This window comes from Pteropus medius, unplaced genomic scaffold (genome assembly GCF_902729225.1).
Source record: "Pteropus medius unplaced genomic scaffold, Ma_sr-lr_union100, whole genome shotgun sequence".
NCBI lineage: Eukaryota > Metazoa > Chordata > Mammalia > Chiroptera > Pteropodidae > Pteropus > Pteropus medius.
Genome location: NW_024351543.1, coordinates 11,348,609 through 11,370,167, shown reverse-complemented (window position 1 = coordinate 11,370,167; position 21,559 = coordinate 11,348,609). Strand labels below are relative to the sequence as shown.

The 21,559-nt window shown below is 34.4% G+C and overlaps 1 protein-coding gene across 26 annotated transcripts in view; it reads right to left on the bottom strand.

The window, feature by feature from the left end:
* LRRFIP2 (LRR binding FLII interacting protein 2) overlaps positions 1 to 21,559 on the bottom strand; it is a 100,920-nt gene that overhangs the window by 49,646 nt on the left and 29,715 nt on the right. For 8 of the 26 annotated variants that reach the window (XM_039843338.1, XM_039843341.1, XM_039843334.1 and 5 more), the window contains exons 3-8: positions 15,314 to 15,400; positions 8,157 to 8,213; positions 8,023 to 8,067; positions 5,252 to 5,320; positions 2,857 to 2,898; positions 1,351 to 1,401 (exon numbers count right to left, since the gene is read on the bottom strand). In XM_039843338.1, the coding sequence (XP_039699272.1) occupies positions 1,351 to 1,401; positions 2,857 to 2,898; positions 5,252 to 5,320; positions 8,023 to 8,067; positions 8,157 to 8,213; positions 15,314 to 15,400 (351 nt within the window). The remainder of the gene's footprint in view (positions 1 to 1,350; positions 1,402 to 2,856; positions 2,899 to 5,251; positions 5,321 to 8,022; positions 8,068 to 8,156; positions 8,214 to 15,313; positions 15,401 to 21,559) is intronic. The other 18 variants (XM_039843347.1, XM_039843350.1, XM_039843357.1 and 15 more) reach the window with 6 other exon arrangements.

Sequence of the window (21,559 nt, the reverse complement as noted above, 5' to 3'; positions counted from 1 at the left end):
ATAAACCTTAGGTAAAATGGAATGAAAATAAGTGATTTATTTTCATGTTATACATAGGCATGTCCTTAAAAAATCCAGGACAACTGAATAATTGCCACTTTTATAATCCATTTGGCAATGTCACAGCTATTATTAAACAGTCATTTTTTCCAAACTTCTCCTAGATCTATTATTTGTCAAAATAAACTGATCAAATTAAATTACCGAAGAGAGAGAAAAGAGAGAACACACCAAATATGGTCTGGTCTAAAACATCTATGGTGGTTTATGTTCAATACACTGTACAAAATAGTAATCCTATATATTGTGGGGGTTTTTTTGTGGGGGAGAGGGGGCAGAATTCCCTTCCTAACTTCTACAGCCATTGTTTTTAACTCAAGGTTAAGGAAATTCAGGCAATTCCTGACTGAAAGCCTCCTCCACTGTCGACACTGTAATCAGGGACATCTTTACTCCTACCCAACCCCTGCCTCTCCTGGCCCTGCCTTCCTCCATATACTCACCCTCCATGAGGCACCATGAGTCATCTCTCCCCAGAGTCCCCAATAGTCGACCCTCCGAGCCTTCTTACTAAAGTCCTCTCCATTATATTCTCTCCTCCCTCCTCCTTTCTACAAGCCAAAGTCTCCTGAGCCTCTCTCCACCCCAGCAATGGTCAGAGCCCCTACTGTGGGAACCCTGAATTAGCAAGGAGTTTGGGACTGCACGTCCTTTGCCAGTACGGTGGCTGCCTAACAAGGAACAGGTGTTCCCAGCATCACAAATAGGCATTCTGGGCACATTTGTTTTCCCCATACAAATGTTGTTTAGCAAGGTGGCTGGAATAGAGAGCACTATTAGTGCTGCAGTTTAATCACATTATAAGTCAAAGAGTCTTCTGCAAGACAGCATGGGAACTCTGTCACTGAATACCTTAATGTACCTACCAGATAATTTATTCCAAGTTCTCAAAATCAGACCTACTAACAAACTTTTAGGATGAAGCCTATTTGTGAGTTTGATACTACCTATAATACCACAATTTAATCTATTTTAATTTCTAAAGGATAAGAATGTCTCACTTAACCTATTCTTGAGGTATATTCTAAAGGACAGTTCATATATGAATATACATTGTTAATGAACTTCTTTAGAGGTTGTGACACCGTCCAACCTCTAGCCCTCAGGATTAGTGTATATTAACTTAATATTAAATTTTATATTGAAAACAAAATTATTTTTAAATAAGGTTCTGGCAAATCATGTTCCAGTATATTATCAAATCACACATCGAAGCAGTCATAATTCTTAAGTTCTCTAAAAGTAATCAGCAGCACAAGATAATGTGATACGAGACACAACGGAACTAACCAGCAGGTCTTTATGAGAACCAGCTCTCTTCTTCATTCCATAAGAATGATTCTGAAAGTAAACATTTGAAGTTAAATATATGAAGAATAATAATTATGTAGTGAAGTTTTAAAACTAATTTAACGAAATTATACACAGAAAGGTCCATATGAGTTACAGAGTAGTCTACATGCAATCTAATTTCCAGCTGTTAGTAAATGATTCACTGTACTTGACTGGCTAAGATATAACACCTCTTTGCACATCTGCACTTCCTCTTACCTACCCCTGGGCCATCCAGCTCAGTGTCTAGCCAGCTAAAAAACAATTAATTAGGACACAGCCAGGCAGGATATTTGTGGGACCTTCACTCAACACCTCATTTAAGTCGATCTTTTTTATAAAGGTATGGTGACAAAGAAGTCCATTTCCTTCTATAGTCTTCCTTACCTAAAGGCCATAAAACAATCCTTTGGATCAATAAAAAACAAGGTTGAGATAACAAAGAACATGATATTGCACTGCCCCAGACAGTATTCCTAACCCAAGTTAGTGGTCCCATGGTATGTGCTGCTCAGGAGGAAAAAAGCAAAGATGGTATGGCTGTCTCGCACAGCAGCAGCATTATTAGACAACAACCTTATTCATGAGCCCTTTGAAGATAGCACTGTCTTGATACATAACTTCTTCTAGGAGTACAGAGCCAAGTGTGTATGCCAGGATAAAGAACAGCGCTACTACTAAACTGGTCAATTGGTAGACAAGAAATCCAATCTAGGTAGGCTCTGCTTGCCTGAAATAAGGACGTGCAGCTAGAAGCGTCCTACCCATGAACAGTCTGCTCTAGGCAGTCTACGACATGCGCAGCTGGAACCCAAATCAATGACTACAGACTCATTTCTCTTTCATGAGATATCCATCTTTCCTTTTGTACATTGCCTGAGCATTTTAAGAGATGTCTATACAGCCTAGAAACTCAGGCAATCTATTGACATAATATTAAAACATGCTATAGCTTAACTTCCTTGGCTAAAATGACATACCATAAAAAACAAATCAAACTAAGCAAAACTGAGTGGACATAACTGATGTTTCAGGTATCCACTGTCACTGCTGGAAATTTTCTGTTTAGTAAAGTCACAACTGCTAGCTTGTGACACCTAGCATGAAATACAGTGGGCCTGTGCTGCTATAGTTCAATGTGTACCAAAACTCTGCTAGAAACATGGCTTCTGGGGGCGACAAGTAGGTGTCAGATGGGTGGTTTATCATTCTAAGAAATGATATTGCTACCAATCTTAGTCCTGAATAGGAAGGCAAATAATTTTTATCTGATCCTAAAATTCTAAAGGAAAGTATTCAAATGTTAATCATGCCACAACTGCAAAATAATAGTTTTTGCTTTGTTAGTCATGTTTTCCCCAAACATCATAACAAACCTGTGAAAGTTAGTCACACTCTATGATTAGTATCATCAGGTATTTATAAACTAAAACTACATTTAACACAAAGTCATGCACTACATACTAATGATGAAAGTCTCGACGATTTATCCTTGAGAGGATCATACTGGATTTCAGAAAAAGATGAAAGTTGGTTGTATTTCCAAAATCAAATATAAAGAGGGAAAAAAGTAACATTTGCAAAGTTATTAAAAATCCAGCACTACTTAAAAAGCCCAAAATTATTAAACACAAAGGCTATTACAGTGAATTAAAGAATATTCTCCCCCCCTTTCCTAGTATAAGTTATTGCTAAACTATAATGTAAAACTGCATGTTCCCTTTCAAATACAGACTGCATAATCAGTAATGGTGAGATGATTCAATCTCAGTACACTAGGAAAAAACACACTAAAAGATGGCTTAAAATAAAAGAAATAAGCATTCTGAAGTCCAGATATGTTTTACTTTTTAGTGTTGTGACTGTTACCATCATTTCCCATCATTTAAACAGGATAAAAGCAAGGCAAAGACAGGTAGTGAGGCGAAAGCACATAACTAATCAAGCTTACAAGAAACAACTACAGCATCAAAATAGGGGTAATTCCCTTGGATCTGCTTATAGACACACACCTGAAAAAATGCCCTCCCCAAGAACATTCCCTATTAAAAATGCTGAACAAAACCAGAAAGTTGCTCCAAGCATAGTGTGGAATGCACAGTATACATAAGTGTGGCGTTAAGTATAAATCAAAGAAAAATATATAAAATTTATGATAAAAACAGAAAGCCACATTTCAGGTAGGGTCTTTAAGAAAATAAGATAATACACGGATCACCACATTTCAAACCCAAAAACTGAATTATATTGGTGGTTTCCTAATTGTTTTTAAAGCATTCTAGCTTATATTTTTTTAAGCAATCTTACCCAGAGAAGCAATGTATACAAAAATAAAAATAAAAACAATGAATAAGTTCTTCAGGTAGTTTGGTGTATATATATATCTTTCTTTTGCAACTCTTATACCTAGTTAGGATAGTAGGAAACACTAATGAAAACCTGATCTAGAGTAATGTTTTACTAAGTGCAGGTTGTAACTCATGAGTAGTTCATGAAATCGGTTTGCGTTCAACCAGAATTTTTTTTTAAAAAATGAAATAGAAGAAAAATATCAGAGTATATCATACACAGTAAGAGTAAATATTATTTCATGAAACTTTGTTTCATATTGTATTTATTGAAACAAAGACATATCTGCAGGTGTATACTGGATCACGGTATAAAATGCATTTCTTGTTGTAAAATCTACAATTTTAAAAAGATTAAAATATACTAGAAGACAAAATTATACAATCTAGTTCTAATAAAACATTAAAATAAGAGTTCAAGCAGAACAAAGGCCCTCCCTTCATGCCCAATGAGATGGTCATTTATAAAAGATACTGCAGAAACCCCCAGAAATATATTTCAATAGTATAAGGCTAAGTAGTACAATTACACCACTGGTATAAATTCAGTGAAAACGATATTGTAATAAATCCAAAAAATATTGGAGCAAAATATCTGCATTTGCATGCTTTTCTTATATTATCCTGAAATTAACAGCAAAGGCAAGCAAAAAAGTGTTACTATGTGTGTAAAAAGATAAATCTTGTTTATACAAAATTTTCTAAAGTGCCTATAGGTGTGCATTTGGTAAATGATGTGCAATGGTAAATGCCACTGTATAGTGAGTGACAATTCCTTGAAAATAAAGTTCTTTCTCTAAAGAAATTTCATGTACTTCTTTTATCAGTTAACAAATTATCTTTTTTATTTTAAAAACGCCACAGCCAAAACATGTTATTACTTAAGCCAAACCTTCTAGCATACAAACTACTCCATCCTCTGAACCAGATAAGTTCATTGAAAAGAACAGTCATGTCTTATTTCTTTTCATCCTTTCTGTAGCGCCAACGGCATTTTACAAAGGCACAGGATTTAACAAAATGAACAGAGACTAACCTATGTCAATTTTCCCTTTCCAAAATATAATACAGAGCTAAGCTGGTTTTAAAAGATTGCTGAATCTACCTAGTAGGAAAATCCATAACTTGGACACCCCAATCGTTACGAGAACCACTGGGTAAACAAAAAGAACTAATACCCCCCCCCACCAAGTGACAGTTGTATTTATGTTGTTTAAAAACAAAATAATTCATCAAAGGAAGGAGAATTGAAAATATGAGGGCTCTAGCTAAAACATTTCCAAATTTGCTATTATAATCTATCAAAATGAAAAATTTTTAACTCTCAGAGAAACTTGCCCAAAGGTTTTCATCTGGAAATAAAATCAAAGGTATAGCAAACATGTTGGAAAAAGAAAGTTCAGGAGGTATCAATTTCTATTAGAATGTACCAATTACTCAAGCCCCCAGAATTCTGAGAGTCAACAACAAATGCATAACACTAACACTGCACATTTTTCTGGACTACACACCATGATGTCTTTCCTTTTGAGTGTACTGCCTCTGCTCCAATGTGTTCCGGTTATATCCTTCGATGGGCTCTTCAACAGAATTAAACAGTGTAGCAGCAGTAAATGACAAAAAATAAATTGGAAGCATATTAAAATTGAATTCATTAAAATTATACAAAGGCCACTGACATATAAACAGGAACTAATATATACAAAAAAAAAAAAATCTCCACCAGTGAGAAATAGCAATGTATCCTTACTGTTCTGATTCAAGATCACCTCATTTTCTAATTTTGGATGGCTATCTTATAGTCTTCTTGTATTTCAGTATATAAAGCAGTGACCAAGTATTTGTAAGATGTGTGTGTGTGGGTTTTTTTTTTAAGACATACTGTTTTTTTAAAGCAACAGATTGTTTCAATTCTAAACTTGGGGTTTTTATTTAATCCTCCCTCCCCAAAACTTATCACTCACAGTCTTAAACCATCTTTGCTCTTTTTATTTTAATACAGAATGTCTATAGCATTGACACAGTTTCTAGCCCAAACAGCTCTGGCAGGCCACCTTTCAAGAGGGCAGTATCTGAAAGCTAATTGCACGAAAGGAAAAGATCAAAGTCCTAAGAATGAGGTATAAACCATAAATACATCTGTTTCACTTCCAGGTACTGCTAATGTTCATACATCAAATACAAGGTCCAAAAGTGGTAGGCTTTTAAATACATGGCTCATAAGTAAAAATAATACTTTAAAAGATAACTGGCAGAGAAATACCAAAACCCAAAAATTAAACAGCAAACCCCAATAAAATCTAGGTCAGTGTTTTAGGCCACCACATTTATTTTTACAGAGAACAAATGTTGTCTGCATACTCAGCTTAATGTAAATGGTAAAGGAATTTTAAAAGGCAAATAATCTGATGAAAACTTAGAACTCCTAATATTATCTAGTTAAAAGAAAAGAACTAATCTCAATTATACTTCTTTTAAACAATGTTATTTCCAGGGAAGTCTAAATATTTAAAATGTGCTGGATATAAACCTACACATGGTAAAGTACTAGAATCTCCTCTAGGGTGTAAAATTTTTATTAATACTTTAATTCACACACTGATTTTTTTAAATATTGGGAGCTTTACTCTTTTTCCCATAGCAACAAATTTTCACAATTACCATAATGAAATAAAATACTGTGAGAGTTCTGGTTATATCTTAAATGTATTTAATGATATAAGTCCCATAAAAAGAAAATCAACTCATATAATATAGAATAATGAGTTGATTTTCTTTTTATGGAAATTATATTCTATGTGTAACAATTCCTTATTAGCTTACTTACAAATTTCTTTTTTGTTTGTCTTCAGATTTGTTTTAAAGACTCTTGAATTAGGTTGAACTTCCATGGTTTTACCATTAGGTTAAACTAATATACAATAACCAAGTTTTCCTGAGGCCACATACAAATTTACAAATAACCAGCTTAATAATAACTGTGAAACTTCATACTGTGAACATTATCATAGAAAGCAAAAAACAAAAACAAAAAAGCCATACATTTTAAAAAAGTGTAGAGAGGGGATTATTTTCAAAACCCTCAAGACACTCAGCTTCTAAGCTTTTATTGACTAATTCCCTTTATGATTCTTTTCAAAGTGTTTAAGAAAAGAATATATATATATATATACACACACGCATATATATATATACACACACACACATATATATCTAGGGAGAAGCATGACAAATTTATTGTCCTGAAGTTTTTCTCCAGTAAAATTCTGAAGCTGCTGATTAGATTTCTGCAAAGGCTTCTTAATATTCTTATAAATCTAAACTTTTGTAATTAACCATCATGCTTATGATTCAAACACTAGTTTACTAACTTACTCTAAAAAGACAGTAATTATATTTCTTTTAAATGTCATTAGTGAACTTTCAGATTTATTTCCAAAAAGAAGTATAACCAGAGTAAATAACTATTTAAGAATACAAACACATCAATAACTAACATACCAGAACATATTTAGTTTCATTACAGTATATTTTTATACAATATACAAGATGGGAAGAAAACCAGAGTTGGGGGAAAATTAACAAATATAGAATTTAACATAAAAGATTACTTAACCGATGAAAAAAGCTGGATGTGAGTATATATATAATATTATCAATGTGCAAATTAAAAGTATTGCTTTAAAGTTTAAAGCACAATTCTTTAAGAAGAGAGAGATCAGTGTCTTGGCACAATATGCAAGCCTTTAATGAGTGACTTCTCATTTATCTTGATTTACAACAATGTATGCTGAAAACCTGAGGCACACTGCAAAATGTTAATCAAAATGTTGAAGCATGATAATTTCTATAAGTATGACAAGGGAATTTTTCAAATCAGTAGCTCAATTTTCCATGCAATAAAACTATAATTAATCATTCGAGCCTCAAAAAATTTCCCAATCGTTATTTTTAAAAATATGAAAACAGGAAAAATCTGCAAGTTAGAACCATGCAGATGTTATTCTATAAAATCAATCTTATTATTTTGTGACTATTTTCTAAAATCAGAGGTCATTTTATAGAAAAAGAGTACATATGATAATAGATGAAAATATTCATGATTTTAAAATTGATTTACTTATAGCAGTAATTTGAGAGAAAGTATCACTTTGCAATGGAAGGACTTTGCCAACATTTTCTACTTTAAAAAAAGGCAAAAGAATATATGAACATTCTCAGATTGCTTAGGAAATGGTGTAGTAGCTTTGCTACTGTGGTGTAAATAGCTTAAAGTACCAACCCTGTGACTGCCAAGACTTCGAATGGACAATGCCTCCTCAACTCCCTGATAAAAATAAAAACAAAAGTTTGTGAGTGACTATGTTAAGTTAATGAGGAAAAGTACTAGAGGCAAGTTTACAAGATATTACAAACCGGATAAGGACGATGATGACTGGACCGGTGGGAATACCTGGCCCTTTCCGAATCTTCCTGGGAAAGGAGAAAGTACACGGAGAGTTAATCACTGAATAAAGGGTTATCTACCAGAACAACTGAGCAAAGCACAGTCAGTTAAGAGCACAGCTGTGTCTTCCTTACAGCAAGCAGGTGTGGACTGCTCAGTTTCAAAAGCTAAGTTTGGGGCAGTCACATGCTTCAGTTGGAAAAAAAGTGGAAATAATCTTGGTAATGTTTTTTTATTTCAACAAGTTTATGTATGTCTGACCACTTGTAGAATGTAATCTACACATGACGAAGAGAATTCAACATACCAAGATAAAAATAAGCAAGCATACTTAACAAAGAGAAATTGAGTTCAGCATTCAAAGTCAACTTTTATCTATATTTTTCAATGTGAATGTTAAGTTTATGCAAGGAAAGAAGAAATGTTTATTTTATTGGAGATGTATTAAGGAGACAGTTTATAGCTTTAGAAAGATTTGAGTTATAATTTTCTGCTCACTGAAAAAAATGTCTTTCACCATTTTAACTGGAAAAGAACAACTAAATGACCCTGAGTACTGTTAATATGAAAAACTACTAAAAATCAGAAGACATTGGATAAATATTTTAGAGCTAGTAAAGTTATTTCAAAAGTTATGCCTTCTGAAGAGAGCAAAGAAAAGTGACTACAACCTAAAAGTTGACAAATTAAACGCAATTCCACGTTTATCTATTAGCAATGGAGCATTAAGTCCCAGGTCATGTGAAACCAAACACCTAATCCCTAGAACCTAATCAACTGAAACAGTAAGAAACTTCTGCTCTTCAGAATTTAAGGTCCAAAGTGTTAAAGTAAATTGCACTAAAATTCTAATACAATTGGTTCAACTAGGGTCATGACTGATGACAGTGATGAATCAATACCTACAGCATCAGCATTACAGAAGTAGAATAGATGTGACTGTACCTGTTGATTCATTGCAAATACAGAAAGAGTAATTTGACTGAAACATCACATTTAATGTCTTATTTCGTCATGATCTTTAAATATAATTCCAAAAAATTCATTTGTCATCTGCTGTGTACATCGATACATTTGATCAAATCTCTTCAGAAGTCTACTTATAAGCACTACTATGATTCAATGAGTCAATGTCCAATAGGGTGTTCTGATCATTAGGAATTCATTTACATTTTTGTTATATAAAAGACACATGTAATATGCAAGAAGCCAAGCAAATTTCTTTCCTTTGACTATCAGGTGATATCACAAAAGTTCTGGGGACATATGCATTAGCCCAGAAGGGTAGGTACAGTTAATTAAGGGGTAGCCGCTTCTAAGCTAGTTAGCTTGATTAAAGAGTCTTGTGCCACAAAGACAGGTTAATTCTACATGCCCCCTCCCAGGATTATTTGGCGGATTAGAGTGATACACATGATTTAATGTTAAATCTTCCTTTTATTCTGTCCTTTCTTTTCACTCCATCTACCACACAAAGGCACTTTTTAAAAATCTACCTCTAAAAAACACATCCCATTATAGATGCAGCAAAGACAAATTAATTCACATTTATTTTTAATTATGCCTATTGCAAAAATTATAAATAAAATACCTTAAGTGTTAATAGACCTCTATGTTTAAACAGCTCTTTTAAGGCCCATTTGAAAAAATAGGGCTAAAAAGACTTCAGAAGACCACTGAATAGAATGTAAACCCCATACAGATCAGCTAATTTGAAATGAGAGGATACAGTTTATTTCAGTCATAAACTATATCTTAAACCAGCACTGTCCAACAGAACTTTCTGTAACAATGGAAATGTTCTATGTTGTACTGTCTAAGAGCTTAGCCACTAACCACATGTGGCTACTGAGCACGTGAAATGCTAGAAGTACAACTGAAGAACTAAATTTTTAATTTTAATCAATTTCACTCTAAATCTAATTACTCACACATGGTTAGCGGGCTATGGTACAAACAGCAAGGCAAGCTCAAAGCAAATTACTATACCAAAAAGACTCAAAACACATGTTTTAACTAAGAGTATGCCACACAGCACCACCACTCGTATAAAAAGGCAGGCATTTAGGTAGTTTTTAATTACTCCCCCCTACCTTGAATACTTTTGCATAGTGGTACATATGAAGGAAATAGAAGGAAACCTTGTATGAAAGAAAAGACCCTAGCACCAACCATAGAGTTATTTTTAGAGCTAGAAGGGTCCTCAGATATCCTCTAGTGATCCCTTCATTGTGCAGTAAAAAAAAAAATTGCAGCACAAAAAGATTAAGAATCTACAAAGTCATAAAGCTGGGACCAGCATTCATATCTTTTGACTCACTAGTCAACTGAACCATAAAGATTCCATCCTATAGCAGCTAAATCTACACTGATTACATTGAAAGAACATAAAGAAAACAGCAAGGTATTCTGGTTTTTACACAGAGATTTCTCTTTATCTGGAAGAATAAAGAGCTTCATTTCTCAAGTATTACTAGAATAGTATTTAAATTGCCAACTGGTTTTCCTTAAATTAATAACACCAGGGGCACATAGAAAAAAATTCAGCAAACTTTTTTTAGGTGCCACTCACAAGGCAGAGCATCGCTCTCTTCCACAGTCAGGAAAACATAACCTATTTGTTGTCCTGGGAGTCCTTATATTAGTATAAAAGATCCAAGGCTGAACAAGCAGGACAATGCCTTAAAAGATGGATATACATTTGTTTAAAGCTTTCTGGAAAATTATGTTTTGCTACAGTTAAATTAATGGAAATGAAACCTACTGTTTTTAAAAATTCACTTGAAATGAGAAAAAAGTGATTTTATTTTTTAAAAACCCACAGCCCTATGAATAAATCTGGCCATCTTCTCTGTCAACAAAGAATATTTAAGTCAAAGCTGGAACCATTCCCCCAGTTTTAAACTAGGAAACTTCAGAAACTGCACATACTCTTTCAGGTCACCAACAACTACTGATTAAGATATCCAGTTTAAAAACAGAATCACCAGCTAGACTGTTTATTTGAAGGCCCAGAAAGACTAAGGCCCTTTTCTTGCTGGTCTTTTTGCCTCCCAATCCATTAGTGGATGTGGTACTCTCTCATACCTTCAAATTCTGGTTCTGTCAAAGACTAAGCAAGTTGTTTACTTCACCAATCCTTTAACACCTTATCTATAACATGGAAATAGTGGTATCTTACAATGTGAAATGAAAACATATGTAAAAAGCACTAGCACAGTTGACATACAGAACGCATTCAAAGTTACCTTCATTCCTGAGCCTCATGCCCCTGCTTTCCCTATTCAATCCCAACATCTCACTCCCATACCAAAAAAAGTATTAAAATTAGGAGAAAATTTTAATATGGGAAGATTATTCCTTCTAATAACTGACAATCCTATTGTTTGTATATGCATTATTTATTTTATCATGAATTTATTAGTAATTTATATTTTATATTGTGACTATCACATGCCAACTTCTACTACAGGCTCATAGAAAGCAGCCAGAGAGCCAAGAATAAGATAAAAGTGAGATGAAATAATCAGTTTGAAAGGAGTAAAAAGCGAGCGTCAAGGGGTTAGAAGTGATAATTATTCCCACCTGAAATTAAACCCTACCTTCTCTGCACGTCCAAGTCCTAGCCAAGTCCTAGTCGAGACTTGGATTAGTCACCATCTGCATTTTAAGCCTCTACTCCAAATTGCTCCCCTTTGCCCATAAAAATCTAGCACACTCACTGCCTGAACTGCACACATGTCAGAGATAAAAGTATGTTTATCTTCATGGCCTTTGAACATAGGACTCAAATATTAGATTTTAATATAGGCTTTTCTTCTTGTTTAATGTTTTGGTCTGTCTTAAGATATTAAAATCCTAGGGAATTTAATTTTAAAACTATAATACATAATTAAAAGAAATTTAATATTTCTATGGAAAATTTACAAGCAAAAGTGATTTTTTATTTACACACAAGTTTTTGTTTTTGTTTTTTAATTGCTGCAAAAAGGTTTATTGTTTCAATTTGGTCCAAGGCATGGGAGAGGGCTCCAAGATGGTTAGAAGGCTGCCTATTGGTTGCAGGGAGAGGCTCAGGCACAAGGCCAACACCAGGGGGATGCAGAGGGGCCCCTCAAAAGCCTCTGGGCTCCAAAGGCTCTTAGTCATACTTGAGGGTGAGCCTTTCAAAGAGATACTCGCCCAGCGGAGCCTGGGGTCCAGCCAGCCTGCGAAGGTTAGTCAGGTGGTCATCCATCTTTTTGATGATTTTCACTTCTTCATCTAGGAAATAGCTCTTCAGAAAGTCACAGAGATGGAGGTCTGTGCAGGCAGAACCCAGGGCATGCAGATCCAAAAGGGCCTGGTTCAGGTTCTTCTCCATGACCATGGCAGCTTCCACTGTATCCTGCGTTTTACTCCATTCATCTTGAGAAGGTTTCTGCAGGTCCTGGAAAGGAGGCACAGCTGCCACACTGGTTTTGCATCTTCAAGAGACTCTGGGCACCCTTGTGTTTCTCCTTGGCCAACTCATGGGAGAAGTAGCCCACACTCTCCAGAGCCACATGGTCGCAGTTGAAATAGAAGCCAGAGAGAGGCAGGTATAGGAGGCCCGCAGATGTAGGCCAACCAGGCAGTTGACAGCAGCCTCCACCTCGGTGGAATAATTCTGAAGGATCTGAGAGCTCATGGTTGTTGGGCAATAAGAAATTAAGTTCAAAACACGGTGTTGGCTGGTCTCGGAGGCCAAGGATAGCTGAGAAGGTTCTGAAGTTTGCGAATGGAAAAGAGGTTGGAGGGTGGCCGGAGGCTGGAAGAAGGGGCGTCCCTGGGTCTGTTCCGTCCAAACACTGTTGAAGCAAAAGATAGATCCAGGGGACCCCCGAGGGCACTGCCTAAAACATTCTTACTATATCATTAATAATGTTAATCCAGTTATATGCAGAAGACACTTTAAGTAAAACTAATTAGCTTTAGTAATAAGAAAGGATAGGTTCTATTCCAAAGTAACAAACACATCCATACAGAGTTCCTCAATTTTAAATAACTAAACATATCTTTCCCCATCTCTTCTAAAATATCACAATGACAAGTATTAAAACAACAAATTTAAAATTTGTAAGTCAATACAGTCATAAATATTTTAATTTCGGTATACTTTAAAATACTGCTATAGAAGGGATCTGCTAATGAAAGTTGCTTGTTTAGCAGCAGTTAGACAGTGGTTCTTAACCCTTTAGAGATCACAGACTCCTTTGAGTATATGATAATAAAAATACCTGTGGGCATTTCACATAAAATACACATATATACAAAACTTTATGTGAGTTTTTAAGGCTTCATGCTCCATCCCCCCAGACTATATTCACCTATCAAATTAAGAAGCCCTGCAATAAGAGACAGTTGGGGAACATAAGTTGAAAAAGTTCAAATTTAGGAATGATTCACATTAATATTCTACTGCAGTTTGCTCTCGTAGCTAACAAATCTGGGAGTGATGGTAGAAGACTTGAAAAGGAACTGAGAGAAGTAAACAAATAAGAGTAATTTCCAAAGGAGATGAAAGAACAACTTGAGTCATCTAAGACTCTGCTGACCTAATTTGTTAAAAAAAAAAAAAAAAGAGAGCGAGAGAAAGAGAGAGAGGAGGAGGAGAGAGAAAAGAAAGAAGGAAGGAGGGAGAGAGGGAAAGGTGAGAGGAGAATGCGGGAGAGCCAAATGTAAAGGAGAGAAGGACAAATCCTTAGAAAGAAAACATCTTCATCGACTCAATCTTTCTTGGTCAGGAGCATTCTGAAATGAGTGTGAGGCTGAAGACTACAACAGAAATGGTTAGACTCCAAGTACACATTTAGTCCACTACAGACAGAGACACTCTCTGACCTTTAGGTTCAAACATGCCAAACACTCCTACTTTGCAAACTATTAGTCAATGTTTTACTTCAATATTGCATTATTTCAGCAACTGATCACAACATGCAGGACAGGCAATCATGGCCTACCAGCCACTTCTGAATCTGTCCCCATTTCCGATCAAAGGAATGATGAGAGTGCTACAAATGCAAAGGTTTCATAAACTGAACAGTTTCTAAAATATCACATTCTCTGAAAAGCCTTAAGTTAATCATATATACTTGCCCTGAAGAACAATGATTGTTGACTCAAAGTAACTTACACATTCAAAATACAGAAAATTAGTAAGCAAAATATGTTTAATAAGAGATATATGGGTCTCTGTAAATTATAAGGAGAAATTATGGTTTAGAGAACCATAAATAGAACTTATATTTAATAATTATCTCCTTATAATTTACTAAATTTTTAGGAGTATAAAAGAAAATGCATTACAACATTTTCATTTCAAGCCAAGAAATGCATTCAATATTTGAATCTATCTATGAGTTTAAAAAATATTAGCATCATATCTATCAACTGTTTTGGTTTTGAGCTGTGACAATATGGAATCTATACACATTTTTAATTTATTAGCAGAGGCTCTACCACCAATATCAAAATAAAGTGTTTAATACTATCCTGGTTTTTTCCCCCTTGTACTAATAATACAGCATCAGAAATAGTTTTTATGGGGATTTTCAGAGCCAGGTCAATGTCAGAAGGGTAAAAAAGAAAAAAAAGTTGTTTCATTTTCAAGCAGCCTAATTTCTATACGCCTATTTAAAATTTTTTTGTTTTTGCTCTCCTTTATGATAAAAACATATTGAAATTTATAAAATACAGAAAAGCATAAGAAAATAAAAATCAATCATAATCCCACTATAGACAAACTGAAGTATTGATAGTAACCACTTCTTTGTAGTAGTTTTTGACCCTATATACGGGCAAATATAGGTTTTGTGTCACAAAATTAGAGTCCTACCAGTCTTTGTTTTTTATTTTCTTACATGAATATTTTCTTCCATTATTAAATACACTTAAAACTGTGAGGTTGAATGACTTCACAGTGTTTTACTATGTAGATATTGTAATATAATTAATTGAAATTCTAGGACCTTTAAGTCTATAATAAATAACTGTCATCTCTAAGCCTACTTTAGCTTAGGGCATCAATTTTACTTCAGAATTAAACTAGCTAAGTACTGATTTTTCTTTAGACTAGCATGACATTAGGGTTATTCCCCCAAATTACCTCTTTTTGCTGTCGTTCCAGTTCTCTCATGCGTATATCTCTTGCTTCTGCCCGAGCAGCCCGTTTTGCTGCCAGCCTTGCTTCTGCCTGAAAAGTAACATAAAGATTCAGCTTGATTTAAAAATAACAAACACCACTACCTCTATACCAGCTTTAAGGATAAGGGGCAAATGGGACAGTACCTTCCATTGGCCACAAGATATTAATCTATCAGCAGTTTGACTGGCTTCTTCAGTCAACTACACACTCATTTCTTTCTCTAGTCCTAGAGTCTCCTGAAATCTGGGCACCTTTAACTGCTTGCCTTGATTACACATTCAAAACGTTTCACACAATTCAAACTTGCTTTTTCCAGAATTTCTTTCCCTATCAATTCAATCATGGAAATTAGAAACTTCAGAACCAGCCTCTATTTAATTTTGGACATTGCCAATATTCAGTCTCCAAGTATTGTCAATTCTCTATCACTGAGTTTTCTCCAACTCACCTTGGCCTTTTTTTAATTGTTTCTACGTGTTTCAAGAACTCTTCATCCCTCTCTCTCTTTGAGATATAATTCACACTATCAAATTCACCACTTAAAAATATACAACTCAGTGAGTTTTTAGTATATTCACAAGATTACACAACTATCACTACTATCTAATTCCAGATATTTACATCACCTCAAAAAGAAACCCCACACCCATTAGCAGTCACTCCTCCCAGCTCCTGGCTACCACCAATCTACTTCTGTCTCTATGAATTTGCCTATTCTGGACACAATAAGAACTCGTCCTCTCTTGTTTGAATACTGCAATTGCCTCCAAATCCATCTATTTGCCTCCAGAATCTGCCCTATAATTCATCTTCTACATGGTTACAAGACTGCCAATCTGCCTTTCGAAACACATTTCTGATAGTCATTCTGCTCTATAAAATTCTCCATTGGCTCCCCATTACTTATGGTTAAAGCAAAAATTCCAAGGACTAGCACAAAAAGAATAAAGAGAAGAAAAGCAAAAACAGAAACAAGGTTCCTCCCAGTCAGATCTCTGCCTAATTTTCCAGTAGTTTGCCCACATGTACCAGCTGCTCCCATCTGCCACAATTCCTAGGCTCTACTGTCATCTATTAAGCCACTCTTCTAGACTGTTTGCTTAGCAGGAGGTATTCTCACTTCTCTTACTCAGCTAAAACATGACCTTCTATGAAGATTTCTCCCATTCCCTCTTTCACAGAGTAATGCTCAATGCACATGCCTCTACTATCATTGTGTTAAGCTGCATTAAAATTACATGCTTCTGTCACCCCACAAATTTCATGCCTCAATGTCTACTAAATAAACAAAAGAATTTCAGGCCATTTTCTTGGCCAAAGTACCAAGAAAATGAGACAAGGAAATAGCTTGATATACCACATGAAGCAAAAATCTTTTCTCTGGTTTCGATCTCATAGTGGTTTCCTCTGTTCTTGGCCACATCCTAACTCTGATTTCAATCTCCCCCTGTGATAACTGCAATAGTTGCTTCTTCTCATGTTGTTATATTTGTGCACAAGTCCATACTAAGAAGTGACTTGGCCAATGTTTAAAATGGTCTACTGTGTGTAAGCAATTATGCTAGATGCTGAAAATACACAATAAGATATGACATCTCTGCCCTAAAAAGTTCACCATCTACCTGAGGGAGACAGAAACACAATGGTTATAAGGAAGCAAGCAAGCATGCAGGAGGGAGCAATTAATTTTGCTTGGCAAGGTCAGAGTAGGCTTCTAATAAGAGGAGACAGTTTAATAATTAACATTTATTCAACTAGCCCAATTTTGGCTATTTCCCAGCCTTTTAGTATCAAAAACCCAGCAAATTGCAATCTGTCAACATCAAGCTCTAAACACTGACATGACCAGAGCAATTTGTCTTCTCACGTGAATTTTACATTGGCCTCTATCTTTAAAAAACCTATACTACATCTTCTTAAAAAAAAAAAACAAACAAACAAACACCTGTGCTCTACCTTCTTTATCTACTTTCTTACTAGGTACCACTTTCTTACCAGGGTTTGTATTTTACAGAAAAAGACTACAAGGCTAAGTTATGTTTTGGCAGATAGCAAGTAAACTTTTAAATTACAACGTATTATTTTTCTGGGAAAAATTTTCAAACTTCTTTTATTTTAAGAAAGCCAAAGCAATGTGTAGATATTTTCATTTCCATGTATATTAACTTTGTACTTGTAGCCTTCCTTAGAAATTTATCAAGAATGCCAAGTTCAACATCTAAAACTAATATTGATTGTATGTCAACTATAATTGAAAAATGAAAAATATTTTTAAAAAACATTACACCAAGATTATAAATTTTACTGATACAAAAGCTATGACACAATTTATAAATAATAAAATATACAGTACTTAAAAAAAAAAGAATGCCAATTTCGTCCTTCTAATATCTGTGGCCAATTCTGCACAATCAATACTAAAATGGGACTTCTCTCACTAAACCTGAATTATAGATAAAATTTCTTTCATAACAAAAGGGGAGGGAACCTGACTGCTGTGTAACAGAAAGAACATGGACTTCGGAGCCACAAAAATACCCTTTCCTTTGTTACTTAGCCAACTTTATCCAAACTCAGATGCTGCTTCTCTTGGAGATGGTCCTGAAGGCCACTAAACAAGCTTAAAAGAGATAAACAGAATTTAAAACTGCTTTATCTGGTTCTTTGGATACATTGCTACCAGAAGCCTGAGGCAACACTGATAGTAGAAGTAGCAAGGAGCAAATGGGATTCCAATCCAGTAGACAAAACATGTGCTCTAAACTTACACTGACATATTTTTAAACAGGCAAATTACAATTACACGACGCATACTTTTAGGCAGTAATGCTAGTATTTTCCCCACAGAATACAATTGCATAAAAGAGCTGCTACGGATTCAACACCCACCTCACACATATATACAATAAATGGGGCCTAACAATAAAGGACCACGAAGATTTAACTAAGTTCAAAACAAAGTTAGTTTAAAAATTAAACACAGAATTACCATTTGATTCAATAATTCTACTTCTGGGTACATACACAAAAGAACTGAAAGCAGAGATCAACAGATATGTGTACGTCAATGTTCATGAGCAGCATTATTCATAACTGTCGCAAGGTACAAACAACCTAAATGTCCATCAATGGATGAATGGATAAACAAAATGTGTTATATATGTGGATGAAAAAGGGGTGCTGTAATAAATCGTAAATTCCTAACTGGGCACATCATGGTGGGTAGTCATGCCCAGGGATATAACTTCTTTAGTGAAAGGTTTTTAAGCATATAGGTGAACATGTCTTTGAAATGCCAAAATAAATACCCTCACAGATGTGACCACCCACGAGAGAACAAAATCTTGTTAATTATCCTATAATCCAATGCCCGCCTTGCTTTTTCTCACCTCCATGTACTCTTCCTTACATTCCTTCCTTAATTTCAAATGCATAAAAAGAAACTGCAAAACTTATTCTCTGAAGCATCTGTCATCAATTCTGTATCAAATAAACTCTTAGAAAAATTCTCTATAGGTGGACATTTTTTAAGTCAACATACACATATTATGGAATACTATTCAGCCTTACAAAAAAGGGAGAATTTGACACATGCTACAACATGTAAGAACATGAAAGACATTATGTTAAGCGAAATAAGCCAGTCACAAAAGGACAAATATTGTATGACTCTGCTTATATAAAGTAACTAAGAATAGTCAAATACCATGGGGATAGAAAGTAGAACAGTTGTTGCCAGGAGCTGAGGGAAAGAGGAAATGGAGAGTTATTACTAAACAGGTATAGAGTTTCAGTATAGGATGACGGAAAAGTTCTGGAGATGATGGTGGTGGTTGCGCAACAGTGTGAATGTACTTACTGCCACTTAAAGATGATTAAAATGGTAAATTTTGTTATGTACATTTTACCACAAAAAAAAAGTTAGTTAATTTAAAGTTAGTATTAGATATGAAATCAAAAGTATTCAGGAGCCTAAATCATTCAATTACTTGTAGAATTTTGGGGCCGATATGACTCAAACTCTTAAAGTTAATATGAGAGTCCAGGAACTGGAAATTCAGGTTCAAAAGTTACCTGTGAAGTCAAGTAGGTGATAAGACTGGGTTTCTAAAAATGATTCTAACAGATAAACTTTCAAATATTAAGCACATTAAAGCAGATTAAAAAATAAAATCTAATTGGATAGGTATAAAATTTTATTCTTCCTAGAGCAGTGAAAATGATTTCACAAAAAGCATAGCTAAATTTGGATAGAATTAAATCCATTTCTTACTAAATAGTTGGGGCGAATTGAAAAAAAAAAAAAACAGCAAAAAACATGGGCTTTGATCATCCCTGAAACAAATGCTTTAGGTTATATTAACTCATAAACCTTCTGAATTTGTAGAATGTTCATTTTATCACTAAACAAGTAATAAGGAATTATATAATGGTCAGTAAGAAACAACTTCTAGGAAAAGATTAAAACTAAATATGTAGTATAATTTGAGCATGACTACAGTAGGAATTTTTCCTTCATCATCAGAATTTTGTATTTATGCTCTTTTGGAATTTTAGAAAAAAACAGATGAGATGCAGTAAAAGATAACTCCATTTTAAAATGAGCAAAGGATTTTAAATAGATATTTCTGTAAAGGAAATATACAAATAGCTAATCGCCACATAAAAGGATCTTCAATATCATTAGTCATCAGGAAAATACACATCAAAAACCACATTGAGAAAAAAAAAAGCAAATTGAGATACCACTCAGGCTTACTAGGATGGCTATAATAAATAAAAAAAAAATTTTTTTTAACCAAAAATAACTATCGTTGGCAGGGATAGAGAAAAATTCACTGCTGATAGAAATTTAAAATGGTGCTGCCACTATTGAAAGCAGCTTAGCAGTTCCTCGAAACATTAAACATAGACCACAATACCTAGCATGTACTTCTAGATAAGTACCTAAGAGAAATGAGAAGATATATCGACACAGAATCTTATACATGAATGTTCTTTGGCAGCATTATTCATAATACTCTAAAAAATGGAAAACAACCCAAAATTTTCATCAACTGATGAATGGATAAACAAATTGTGGTATTATCCATACAATGGAATATTATTCAGCCATAAAGGAAATACTGATATAGGCTACCATATGGATCAACCTTAAAAACTATGCTAAATTAAAGAAGACAGACACAAAAGGACATAAATTGCAAAATTCCATTTACATGAAATGTGCAGAATAGGCAAATCCAGAGGCTGGGGCAAGGGGGAGATGGAGAGTGGCTGCTAATTGTTATGAGGTTTCTTTTTGTGCTGACAAAATGTTCTGCAATTAGAAGGTGGCATTGGTTGGACATCCTTGCAAAATACTAAACACCACTAAAATTGTATACTTTAAAATAATAAACTTTATGGTATGTGAATTATATCTCAATTTAAAAATTTTTAATAGATATCGGGAACATAAAAAATACGCCTAAGATAAACTAACAGTAAAATATGTAAAATTCCAATATATAAAATTCAATATATAAAATAAGAAAAAAGGAATCTTATGATCTAGTAAATGTGGAAAATGCCAGGTTAAACTTTTTTTAAAAATCATAGTCTTTAATAATATACATTATGACTCTCCAAGAAAAAGATAAAAAAGCATTTCTCAGACTTACTTGCCCATACTACCAAATAAACCCTATATAATTCTTCAAGGATCATGCTCCAAGGAACGCATTTGGGAAATAGTAATTAAATTCACAGCAGTATATCAGGGTCCAATTCAAACTGTATTAATTTTGTTCAAGGGGAACCTTACCTCTGATCTTAATATTTATAAAATTAAATCATGTTATCAGAATAATCTCTTCACAATCAAAACTCAAATTTTCAAAATAATGGGAAGACGAGACCTCACAATAACTATCATCATTTGAGCATTTACTTAGCAAAGCTACGTGCTTATTTTCCTCTAATCCACAAAGAAAAGTAACCCCTTGAGGTACAGAAAGGTTCAGTAAGTTGCCCAATATCCCCTGGCCAACAAGTGTGGCAGCTGAGATCCACATCCTAAGAATGTCTCCATTAAATGTTCTTAACTATGTTGCCACAACCTGTATCTTTAAACTCCCCCCACCCCCAAGCATAAGAGCAGATCCTTAGACAAATAATAAAAGTTTACTTTAGATGAATTATTCTAGGATTTTCAACCTAGCATAG